The sequence below is a fragment of the Lithobates pipiens genome, unplaced genomic scaffold (genome assembly GCF_037356315.1).
Source record: "Lithobates pipiens isolate NorthernLeopardFrog02 unplaced genomic scaffold, aLitPip1_a1.2 Scaffold_8, whole genome shotgun sequence".
NCBI classification, from domain to species: domain Eukaryota; kingdom Metazoa; phylum Chordata; class Amphibia; order Anura; family Ranidae; genus Lithobates; species Lithobates pipiens.
Genome location: NW_027507903.1, coordinates 43,826,327 through 43,839,779, shown reverse-complemented (window position 1 = coordinate 43,839,779; position 13,453 = coordinate 43,826,327). Strand labels below are relative to the sequence as shown.

The window sequence follows — 13,453 nt, the reverse complement described above, 5'->3', positions numbered from 1 at the left end:
GTATTGTAGGGGCTATCCAGGTCTCTGCAGCATAAAATCATTCAAACAAAATCTGTATGTAGTTTCTAAATAATATGCTAAAACCTAACATCACAAATCATGGTATCATTTGTTTGACATCAAATAACAAGTTTCTGCATTTTTAATCTCTAGGACGTTTCCGATTCGTGGATTTCAAATATACGATGGGCCAGTCAGGCTTCTCAGGTGCACGTTTAAGAAATTTCTCCCTACGGCCGAAAGACCATCAAGTGCAATTGGATTTTCACTGAAGAACTCTTGGCAGATCACCCCTCAAAACAACCTGTCCCTCATCAAGATGGAGAAAAGTGTAAGTAAAATATATTAAAGGCACGATAATGTGATAAAAATCTACAGTTATTTAGCTGAAGTTTATGTATGCTTTTTTTAGGATAGTTACATAGGTCTACCTTGGACCAATGCAACTATGTATGTGCCATTCCTGAGGAATCCCTGTGGAAGCTGCAAAACACTGTAGTAGGCACCACTACTCCAGTGATCATTGCTGCCTTTCAGGTCCAATGCTGAGTGGCTGCCCCACTGCATAGGAACATAGAGGGGAGTTTGCTTGGCACGGGTACCATTCACAGAACGCCTTCCATTTTGTTCAATGAATGCAAGGACGTTGTGTGATTGGACTAAATGGAAGTCAGTGGTGTCATTGCCCTGCATGTTTACCTTATCTAATCAAAGGACACCTTTCATTCATTGAGAAGAGTGCAAGGCATTCTGAAAATGGTGCCCATGCCGAGTGAGCAACCTCCCGTTTTTAGCAAGGCAGCCCCCTGGTACAGGACTAGTGGCAATCACTATAGTAGCTGCACCCACTAGAGTGATTTCCAGCATCCGCAGGGATCCTTTAGGTATGACACATGCATACTTACAATGGCCCAAGCAAGATAGACTGGCTTCCATATGTAAACTTCAGCTTTAAGAAGAAACTGGAGCCTCAAGGAACTTTCAATATACCTAACTTACCATAGTAATAGGAACCCACACAACCCCATATAATTATTGTCTCTTGCCAGCATTGACCCCCATGGTCCAATGTCAAGGTGCACACAGCTAAAACAAATTTCCATTGACTGAGATTCCCTAGGAAGAAGAGAGTTAAACATTCCATGTTTAGTACATTGCAGAGACACTAGATTTATATATGCTAGGACAAGCCTTAAAACAATAAGATGCAACATGCTGAGGAGTCTAAAAGTGTGTTTGTGTTGGCAGTCGGCTCCTCGCTGAGTTCCAGAGCAAAGTATTTGGTAGCTGTGTGTGTCTTGCAGGTTGCCCTGACCTTTCTCCTGAGCTTGTACTCAGCTGAACTGATATGCTTTTCATTATCCATCATAAAACAGTGGTATTGTCTGAACCAGTTCTGGGCTACACCCTGAAATGCCAGACCCGCTGAGTCTTGCAGGAGAGAGACATTAAGTGGCGGGATGATTAACCAAGTGGTGCTACCGGGGATGCAATTTACGAATCCTCCATCACATGTTGCTCCTTGACAAACATTTTTTGGCTTGGTTCTTAGAGAGTTAATGTTTCTAACCCCGAGCAAATATAAATCTTGAGAAAATTGTGCAAACATAGTTAATGTGTGTCTGGGCTGGGAGAGAGTTATGTCCACACTACCCCACCTTTACCAAATGACCCGAATCCTATTGTAAGTCGCTGACGTAGAAATGGATTCCCCACTTAGATCTTTTACAGTAAGGATTGAGTGGCGATTAATGTGGAAAGATGAATCAGAAGATACATAATATTCCACAGCCATGTGCCAAAAAACTCAGGACAAAACACGCCAGCTTTTGTTTTTCTTTCTCCCAAATGTAATCACGTTTTAGCCGCTATACAGAAAACATTAGGAAAGGGAGATTTAAAAGAGAGAACTTCCAGAATTAAAGTTGGACTGATATCGATACTTTTAATTTGTTGTCTAATTTGTTTTTTTTATCTAGAACATTTTGTGAGTCTGAAACATTATGGAGTTGATTTACTAAAGGCAAAATAGGTGTTTTTTTTTTTACCTTAGTTTAGTGAATGTAATGAAAATTCACTTTGCAAAGTATACCCAATGATGTGCAAGGAAAAGAAAAAACTGTGTTTTTGTTTGCATATGCTTTGATGATGGAAGTCAGCAGAGGTTCACCTAATTCAGTAAGCTAAAGTCCCTTGCACTTTCATTTAGGGAACTTCAGGACCCTAATTTAGTAAGCCCATCTCCCTTGCAAAGTGAACGGCCTATTTGCCTTTAGTAAATCCATCCCATATGTGTATGGTAGTGAGACTGTTGTGGACGATGCTTGGTCTGTCATGTTATCTTTGGCTTGGACAATGTAATAAAAGCTCTAACTCACTATTTTGTCTTTCCATCTTTGGATCTCTCTGAAAATGTTTTTCTGGACAGTAGTACGTCACAGCAGCATTACTATGGTGTTCTAAGATATCAACAATCTTAGTGCAAGCAGTTAAGCTCATTTTTTTTATGCCTGCGCTATCTGGTGAGACAGTCAAAATATGGTTTGAATCCATTCCATGTCCCCAAAATAAAGAGTAGAACATCAGGGGGTCAAATAACTTTTAAAAGTAATATGTGTAAAGGATTTATTTCTAACATACTGTATTAAAAGTGTATCTAAACGCAAAAATGTAATATATTTACATTTTCCAATCCATAGTTGTGGTGACTACATAAATTTTCCCCTTTTTAGGCATTTTTCCCTTTATTTTGACCTGGTGATTAAACCAGTTACATGTTTCCTTTTTTAGGGTGGCTCCATAATTTTACAAAGGTTTTTATTGACAGATATAGCACATTAAACAGAGACGTTGGTCAGATAACCAACATTACTTGCGTCAGCAAAGAAAAGTTAAATTTCCAGTACAAACAGAGTTGCGTACGGGAGGGTCAATGGTAGGACCTGTGCATACTTGAAATTGTACAAGCAATATACAAGGAATAGGTAGAGAACTCTATCAAGAACTTAGGGAAAGAGATCCAACAGATCAGAGTGAGAAACAAGTCTTAAGAGGTTGACAATTCATCTCTAGACAACCAAGAAATCCAGCAACAGTCATAACCGAAGGCTGGCCCAACAACTGAACTAGGATTCAGTTAGACCAGATAGAAATAAAGAAAACTAGGGAGAAAGGCAAAGAAAAGGGAAAGGGCAAGAGAAGAGTTTGGATCGGGAAGGAATAGAGGAGGGGGAAGGGAAGGGAAGTTTTAGGGGTCAATGTACTGAGAAGTGTTAGATTGGTAAAAGAAGATGGTCGAAACACGAGGGATGCGCGTACGCTATTCAAAACAGCCAAACTCAAAGAAATGTATCATGGGATTCTGACAAAATAGCCATCAGTTTCTCGTTAACCATGATACCATTTATATACAATGTTTTACTACTTTGAAACTGAGAACGGAAGATTTCCAAGCCCTGATAATAGTGAGTTTGGTCATTGTAAAAAGATGCATTGCTAGCTAGTGTTCTGACTGAAATACGTAATGCCTCTATAGGTTTGAAAAGAAGGACCTCACAGAGATTTCTCTTGATATCGGAGTGTAGTAATGTGCGGAGGAGTGCGTAGACCCCGATCCATAATCTGCTCACTTTAGGGCACAACAACTAGATACAGTATGTAACATTGTCCCTTAGCAGTACTACTTACCAGTATTTGCATATAACTTTATTGCATGGTTACATCTATTGATTCTACAGAAGCTCTAAATCAGCCAGCCATTCTCAACCAGGGTTCTGTGGAACCCTAGGCTTATCCAGAGGTTGCGAAGGGTTCCTTGAGCTGTAAGTGATCGACCTTTCATCTGATGGTGCCTACATCATTTCAGGGCTAACACCACTTGGCAATGCCAGCTGCATGCCATCAATCATTTTTTAAACTGTCCTTAAAGTGGTTGTAAACCTCAGACATGAAATATGAACAAAGCATATCCCCCTATAGTGTGCCTCAAATGCTGACAAGTTTTCCTGACACCAAGAGAAAAATGGTGACAGGTGAGTGACCTCCAGCTGATTGTCAGCCTCAGCTCTGTTCCTGTGTGCTGAGTGAAGGGGGGCATGTCCCTTCCCTCCAATAATCTCTCAGCGCTCCCCTTACTAAGCTCTGCCGAGTGTAAGTTCAGCTCTCGGACACCTTTTTCTGGTAGCTCAGACAAGCTTTATAAATTCTGGACTTTGAGAAGAGAAGACAGCAGATAAACAGGTATAGCTTATGTAGGAGTATTTGTTTCATCTCTGTGTATCACCTGAGGCCAGTCAGTTTGCTGGGTGTATGGTTTACATCCACTTTAAGGGTGGCATTCTGACCACCCCCCACTTTAACAGGGTATTTTTCTCCCTGGCCACCAATGAACTGATTTTAGGAGCGGTTCCTCAAGACCTGAAAATTATTTTAAGGGTTCCATTCGTCCAAAAAGTTTGAGAAAGTTACTTGATCCCAAAACATGTAAATTATGTCGTTATTTCCTTGTACCTGTGTACAATATTAAAAAACTTTTGATAAAGAACAAATTAAAAAGTAGTCAACAGCAAGGAGATCTATCAGTTCTCTAAATGAAGAGAAATATATATATTTTATTTATTAAATAGTTTTCAGGGTTACATTAAAAAAGCCCCATATATTGGTTGCTTCAATGATTGGGCAACACAGGGAGACTGTATCTTGCACTGGACAGAATGTGCAATTCCATAAATAGAGTTAGATGTGGGTCGGCTTTGTTTCTGTTATTTCTCTAATTTTGGACATCTAATAAACAAGGTTATTTAATGTTAGCTTGGTACCGTAGGAGTGATTGTGCAATAAGATCAGTGTGTGCGGATTGCTGCATATCTGCCAGCTAAGTTGTAATATTACAAACAGTAATGTAATGTCCCTTAAATCTTGCCTACACTTTTTTTTTATTGCCTCTTAAAGAATATTTAAACTCAAGAACAAAAAATAATGGTATTGTAGTTTACCAATCCTTAGACGTGTTGGCTGCAGTACTTTTTTTTTCAAATTTAATCTGGTGATTCAGCCATTTACTCACTTGCTGTCCTAGGGTGACCACCTTACTGATGATCGTTGCCACTGTAGGCCAGGGGGGTCTCCAAACCCTATAAAGAAAGGGACAGTTTATTGTACTTCTGACTTTAGGGGGTCAGTCTGTGGCCAGTAGAGTGGAAAATGCCCCAGCATCAATGGAGAAAGTCAATGCCTCAGGCCCAGGGGTCAGTGGGAGTAAAATAATGACATAATCCCTGTGATCATTAGGAGGAGGAATAGTGTCTCATCATTGGTCATAAGAGCAGAAGATGCCCCAGTATCAATGGGAATAGGCAATGTCTCAGGCCTAGGGGTCAGTGGGAGTAAAAGAATTACATAAGCAATGTGATCAGTAGGATCAGTACCTTTATCAGTGCCCCAAGAGCCAGATAAAGGTAATCAGAGGGCCAAAGTCTGGAGACCACTGCCATAGGCCAGAGAATGTGTTAGGACTACATAACACCTCCTTCTCTTCTCCATAACAGGAAGAGGTGGTTTGTAAGCCAGGAAGATAGCAAGGAACAATGCTAACTGATAACAGCTCAGAGAGGCAGAGAGTACAAGAAGTTATCTCTTACAAGTTTTCTGGCTGGTTGAACAGCTATTGTTTTGCACTTTTCAAAAATGGTATATTTGACAAACAAAAATGCAGCAAACTGGAGAAATGTATTGTTAAAAGTTTCTATAGACTTTAAACTTTACTCCTAATTGGCTCCCCTTGTCCTAGCAATATCAGAAAAAGGTGATGCAGACTTTCTGGATCCAAAAAATGATTTTCCTGGATTATGTTTGTTTTTCATCAACCACTGTGATTATTGTGTATGAATAAATTGCATACCCCTTCAATCCTATGTGTTTCTGTTTCTATTGGGAACACTGTGTAGAGATAGGCTTCTGTTTGTCACTCAAAGGTGACTGTAATATGAGTCATGCACTCTTTTATACATTTCAAAATGTATCAATGCGAACACAATCAGCTATTACAGAGGTCAGCTAACACATTTCTGCCCTATGGGGACCTTATTGTAGCTAATTAAGACCTATTGAGCGGAAACGTGTTAGCAAACCTTTGTATTAGCTGGCATAGCTGATTAAGTCCCTATAGAATGGCAAAGAATTAAGGGACCTCTGTTTTTACTGTCATAGCTGATTGAGGCCATAGAGAGTATAAACATGTTAGCAGCCCTCTCTATTAGCTGTCATAGCTGATTGAGGTCCTATGGAGTGGAAAAATGTTAGCAGACCTCTGTATTGGCTGTCATAGCTAATTAAACCATTTAGAGTGGAAACACATTAGTGGGACTCTGTATTAGCTGTCGTAGCTGATTGAGGCCCTATAGAGTGGAAACACATTAGCAGATCTCTGTGTTAATTGTCATATCTGATTAAGACCTATTGAGTGGAAATGTGTTAGCAGACCTTTGTATTAGCTGTCATAGCTGATTAAGTCCCTATATAGTAGAAACGTGTTAGCAAACCTCTCTATTAGTTGTCATAGCTGATTAAGGCCCTATAGAGTAGAAACATGTTAGCAAACCTCTGCATTGGCTGTCATAGCTGATTAAAGCCCTATAGAATAGTAACACATTAGCGATCTCTCTATTGGCTGTCATTGCTGATTAATATAGAGTGGAAACATGTTAATAAACTTCTGTATTGGCTGTTTATCGTTGATTAAGGCCCTATAGAGTAGAATCAAATTAGGGGACCTCTGCATTGGCTGTCATTACTGATTAAGGCCCTATAGAGTAGAATCACATTAGGGGACCTCTATAATGGTTATCATAGATGATTAAGGCCCTATATAGTGGAATCACATTTGGGGACCTCTGTATTAGCTGTTATAGCTGATTAAGGCCCTATAGAGTGAAAACACATTAGCAGGCTTCTGCATTAGTTGTTATAGTCGATTAAGGGCCTATAGAGTGGAAATGCATTAGCGGACCGCTGTATTTGCTGGTATAGCTGATTAAGGCCCTATAGAGTGGAACTGCATAAGCAAACCTCTGTATTGGCTTATCGTTTTTGTATTAATACAGTTTGGAACTCGAAGCAGAGTGTAGGACTATTATTACAGAACAAATCAAGAAAATCAGCAATTTAGTAGTTATGGATTCAATGGAATATTCACGTGGCGATCTATGTAATCATAAATAGTAGGGATATTCATAGACTGGGCAATTCTGCATGCATGCATTCAAGGCAAAGCAGTGTAAGCATCACAAGTTATAAATGTTTAGTAAAGTTTTTTTGAAAATCCTGAAATTCTTGCAGCGTCTCACCAGTTTGTTATCATTCTGGTCGATCTTGTACATGTTTAAAATGATATTTGCTCCAGGGAAGGTTACGCAATCATCTTGATAATACAAGAATGAGCTGGTTTTCGATACCAGACAGTTCGGCAGGGAACACAGTTACATTAATATCATGTTTTGTGACATTCTGCTAGCGGCTTCATTGATTACAAATGTCTTTGTGATGTATGATGACAACTATAAATGCAAGTATCTGTTACGCGGTTTTTATAATTACTCAGGACATAAGCTAAATTTACTAATACAGATTCAGGGAGCTGGTGCACCAAATCTAGACTTTCTTAATTAACCACAGTGTCTATCGGGCCAAATATTTTATTTGTGATGCTCTGGCTTCCAGATTGAAGATCAAACCACATCTGTGAAATGAATGCTAATTTGAGCTATGCCCTATTTATTTGCTGCAGATGGAGTCGTTAAATGGTGCTATGATGATAAATAATTTTCCTAATCCAAATATTAACCACAGCATAACAAGAAGATAGTTTATTACTTATTAAAGCCAAAGGAATCTGCATTGAATTAGGGAGGTGTTAAATTAATTTGCCTGAAATGTTGATGCATATTGCACAACTATAGTATAATCTTTCATTCTGTCTTTAGGTTGAACTCAAAGTATTTTTTGGTCGCTCCGGGCAGTGGTTCGGATCTAATGACTATGATGGTGACAAGGTCTCAATCTTTCATGACTTGGATGGCTCACTGACTGGTTACAGTGATACATTTGTTGGTCGAGCAGACAATTACATCCTACGTCATCCAGGGTGCCTTACTGTGCCGCGGTGGAATGGAGTGATATGTAAGAGCCAATATGCACAGGTAGGTGGAAAACAATAGCATTTTTAATTATAACATTCATGTACTTTTTTGACCATGCCTATTGCCAATTGTCCTACAATTTATATGAACATATATGGACATATAATAAGCATTTTTTTAGAGATACCTCAAAGTAAATGTAAACCCTACCTGGGTAACATTTAATTTGCTAAAGAACTATGTATTACAAACACAGTCAGGGGAATTCAGCAAAGCAGTATGGTTCCTTAACCTCCCTGGCGGTATGATTATTTCTGATTTTAGGTGTTGAAAGAGGTACAATTATTTTGCATGGAAATTTGGCGTTTTATATTGTAGGCCTGCAATTCTTAAGAATAACTCTCCTAAATCTGTTCAAACAAGAGTCTAGTAGACATCCCAGGTATGATAAAGTTTATAGTATAATAAATAATGATAATAAATAATAATAAAAATTATTCAATAATGTAATCAAATCCAAAAACACCAAAATTTGCTCATTTGCAGAATTGTCGCTGTCATTAGATTTAGTGTTTGATGACGAATTTCCCCACAAATCGCTATCGCTCAATTCTGCAAGTGATTCTAATTTATTATCTCTGTTTTCTAGTTGGTCTAAAATCACTTTTGACATAAAGGGCCACTTTTTGGTTGCTATGGACAATCTCCAAATTCCAGGCAGAAAAAAACAGTTTTTATAACATAAAAGTACATGCAGGGCACTGGACAGACTAGGGACAAAGGGGGTGTGTATTTTTTTTATACAGTACTGTAATCTGTGAGATTACAGTACTGTATGTGTTTTGTGTATTTTTACTTTTTTGAATTTGGCGCCGATCTCCGCTCCCATGTGTCGTAACGCCGCAGGGAACGGAGCTCGGCGCCAGCACTCAGGCACTGTGTGAATCGAGCGGAGGACAGCTCGCACACACAGCATGGAGGACATCGCTGGATCCAGGGGACAAGGTAAGTAACCTCTCCCTGTATGCAGCGATGCGATCCCGAGTCTGGCTCGGGGGTTACCGCTCATGGTACTGAAATAGCAGCCCGAGCCAGACTCAGGATTACAGCCAGGGAGGTTAAAAGGTCCTGCATTAGATTCAAAAACTCTTGCCGGTAGCTTGCAAAACATGCAGCAGATTCAGGTATTTCCTAATAGCACCCTTTTGTAAAAGTAAAATTAATGCTCCAAATTCAAAAATATTTACCTTCAGATTATAGATACCAAAACTGGAGGCAAATAAGACCAACTCTAACATGGTGTACAGAGACAGGCAGAGTGCCTGTCTCTGAACGCCAAGTTAGGCAGAGTGCCTGTTTCTGTATGTGGTGTAGCAGGGAGGCATATTTGAGTGGGCTTGTCTGCATTGCACCACTGATCGCAGGTGCAATGCTTTCCAGGCTCCTGCAAAAATATGTGCATTTATTATATTTTCTTGAAAGGTGAACCTATCCATTACGTAACAAAGTCCTGCTTCCTCCGTGTCACCACACATCACCATGTGGAATACTTAATCCATAATGCAAGGGTACAATTTGCATTTAGGATAAAATGAGGAATCAGCATTTGGTTCTGGAAATGACCCTTTTAGTCTACATTGTCCATCCTTTGTCTTTAATATGTCTAGAAAATTGGTCACTGGAAATCAATAAATCAGAGTGCTTACATTGATAGAATTTAGACTCCTTAAGCATGTTGGTTAAGGCAATTACTGGAGATGGGTTTCTTGCTGACAATGAACTTAGTCAACATGATGTCTTATTTTTCTTTTGTGTTTAAATTAAGCTTACTTTATCACTGTTTGGAAAATTCCACATACAACAATCAGCATACTAGGTTCAAAGCACAGTAAACCCTACAGTCCCCAACATGATTATTTAAGATACATTTTCATATATTCATATATTTATATCACTTGGTTATTTAGTGCTAGGATAGTAGCCTGCAGGCATGGCCAGTTGATTGGTACCTGAGATAGAATAAAGGTACACAGAGACCAAGATGGCACTATTGTTATTTGGTAAAGCAGAAGTAAAAATGAAAACATGGGAGACAGCGGCAAGGAGCTCACTTACGGTTCCAAACACTATGGTAATGGAACCTCAATATTACAGGCAACACAGGTATAACAGCTCTTAACAATGCTGATGGTACCTTAACACAGTCTTTGTACTTGAGAGGGCACTTTGGTAGGCTACGTTACTGGAGCAGCATCTGATGAAGGGGGTGACAAACAGGCAGTACAGCCATGTAGGCCGGTCCTCGTCCCAACTCTCTAGGGTTCCCAAATGGCTGAGCCAGGCATAGTGTCCCTGCACTATCCCTCCTCTCAACCTCCATTCCCCTCTGCACAGTGGCTGATTAGCGCCGCTTACAATGGGGTGGATAAAGTGCACCTGCCTAAAAACCTAATGACTGCCACAGCTATATGGACATACCTTATGGCCAATCTGTATGGAAATATACTGATGTGTCAATATATTCTGGGTTGTGTGAGGAAACTGGAGTCGAAGGAAATGCATGAAAACAAAAAAGAAGATATAAACTTCATAGAGATAGTGAACCTGGTGGTGAGAACCAAGTCCTTTGGTGCTACAGGGAAAGAATTTAAAGTAAACCTGTACTTTTCCAATGCAGGGTAAGCAATAGATTAAACCTGTTGCTGCCTGCATAACTCATACATGAGATGGCAAAAGGGTGGGCTTTAACCCCCCTGACGGTATTCCCGAGTCTGACTCGGGGTGGATTTTTTATACCAAGAGCGGTATCCCCGAGTCAGACTCGGGACTGCATCGCTGGATCCAGGAGGAGGATTACTTACCTTCTCCCTCGGATCCAGCGTTGTCTCCCCGCTGTACGAGCGAGCCGTGTCTCGCTCGATGCATTACATCGCCGATCTCCGTGCCCTGCGAGCGTTGCGACGCACGGGCACGGAGATCGGCGCCAAATTCAAAAAGTGAAACAAACAGTAAACATACAGTATAATGTAATCTTACAGATTACATTGCTGTATGTAAATATTTCACATCCCCGTTGTCCCTAGTGGTCTGCCCAGTGTCCTGCATGCAGTTTTATATAATAAAAACTGTTCTTTATGCCTGGAAACTGGAGATTGTCCATAGCAACCAAAACTGTCACTGTACATCAAAAATGATTTTAGACCAGCTAGAAAACAGCGATAACAAATTAGAATCACTCGCAGAATTGAGCGATAGCGATTTGTGGGGAGATCCGTCATCAAATACTGAAAAGTAATGACAGTGACAATTCTGCAACTGAGCAAATTTCAGTGTTTTTGATTTGATTACATTATTGAATAATTTTTATTATTGTTATATTATTATTTGGTACAATTATTTATAATTATTTATTATATTATAATTTATGTTTTAATTTTTCAAACTTTATCATACCCGGGATGTCTGCTAGACTCTGGTTTGGACAGATTTAAGAGAGTTATTCCTAAGAATTGCAGGACTACAATATAAAACGCCAAATTTTCATGCAAAATAATGGTACCGCTTTTAGCACCTAAAATCCGAAATAATCGTACCGCCAGGGAGGTTAATGCCCATGGATTGCACTTATGTGTCATGGGGCAGCCGGTTTTTCTGTGCTAAGAGCGCTCATCCAGCACAGAGACCCAGGTTGACAGACAGGTATCGGTCCACACTAACGATCAGTAGCCAATGCTATCGACTTCTGATCATGTAACCACTGTGGCAGACAATCACAATGTCACATGAATGATCCTTCCTCCTACCCAGGTGTTCAAAACCTTTTAAAGGGACACTGGGGCAGGTGGGAAAGAGTTAACGCCATCCCCGCAAGCTATTCATAAATATAGACTTTCATTGTGCCACCTTTTATTTTGGCTGCTAGGATAAAATGGAGGAGGCCTAGACTAAGCTCCAAGTTGCTCCTTGGAGCTTACACAATGCTGGGGACTATCGCCTGTCCCTATGTGAGCAGTGTCTGAGCAGCCAATCACCAATCACCAGAGCTGTTGTTTGGTAAAAAGGGGTGAGTAACAAGCTCCTCAATTATGGAAGTATTTTCTAGTATTTTTCTTCACTCCCTGTGGTTGTATTGGGCATCAAAGGTGAGTATGTACTGCAGGGAGTGCCTGTAAAGTAAACACATTGCTTAGCCTTTCATAGGTTAATAAAGCACAGGTTTTCTTTAAGCTATGCACTTAAAAGCAACAGCTTAGCCATAATAACTATATAATTGGGAACTACAAGTGTTAATGAGTATTGAAAAACAATAACAAATCTGTAGCATGCATTACAGAGATCAACCAGAATATTGGAATCATTTCAGAAACAGTCTCCTAGATTTATAAATCAAGTTGTGATGGGATCTTGTGGTTTTAGCTATTGTTTCTCTAATAGTTCATTCTTCTATCTTTCTAAACAGGTTATTAAAAATTTGCCCATGTAAACCCATCATTGTCCTAGAGTAGAGCGGAATTCAATCCTTTATTTTATTTTTAATAAACCACAAAAGACATTCACCAAGCTCTTGTTTGTGTAAGAAAGTTACACAGTGGGGCTGATTTGCTAAAGACAAACTCTTTCTTTTTCAATGGAAGTTTCACTTTGCAAGGGAATTTACCCCAGAGCTTAATGCAGTGAAGTTTCACTTTTCAAAGAATACCCAATCATGTGAGGGGGAAAAAAATAGCATTTTTGTTTGAATATGATTGGATGATGGAAGTCAACAGACCTTCACCTCATTCGCTAAGCTTTGAAGAATTTGTCTTGCAAAGTGCAAGATTTCTTACAAAGTGACCAGTCTATTTGCCTTTAGTATATCAACCCCAATAACTTTTTCTAATTCTATCCTGATTTCCTAACTTCTTATGCTATGTTATCCGGTGTTCCAAATGGATACAGGAGATCAGGAATGAAGTGGGATATTTGTGGATGGTTTTTCAGCATGGTAGGGATCTATAGGACTTCTTGAGATCAGTTTACCAATTTTGAAAGCCAAGAGAATATTCCCTTCAACTTCTCTTACTTTATTTGTACATCATTGCTATTTCTGACACTAGAAATATCCCATCATGCATGGCTTGATTATTAAAGTTTTGTGCAGATTCCCACACTAATAGTTCAAGCCTGGCTCAACGACTTCATATGAATTCCAGACCATTTTTGTATCAAACTCGTTGCAAGAACACCATATTATCTTTTAGCCTAGTTCTTGCTGTGTAACCCACTGAAAATGACTTTAAAGGAGAACTTTAATCAGAAGACAAACATGTCAATAAGTT

General features: G+C 39.5%; 2 protein-coding genes across 5 annotated transcripts in view; both read left to right on the top strand.

Moving 5' to 3' along the window:
• Positions 1–13,453, top strand: part of CEMIP (cell migration inducing hyaluronidase 1) — a 190,407-nt gene that overhangs the window by 39,388 nt on the left and 137,566 nt on the right. The window lies entirely within an intron of this gene.
• Positions 1–13,453, top strand: part of LOC143960042 (cell surface hyaluronidase CEMIP2-like) — a 164,330-nt gene that overhangs the window by 118,394 nt on the left and 32,483 nt on the right. For all 3 annotated transcript variants that reach the window (XM_077468311.1, XM_077468310.1, XM_077468312.1), the window contains exons 17-18: positions 154–331; positions 7,980–8,195. In XM_077468311.1, coding sequence (XP_077324437.1) covers positions 154–331; positions 7,980–8,195 — 394 coding nt within the window. The remainder of the gene's footprint in view (positions 1–153; positions 332–7,979; positions 8,196–13,453) is intronic.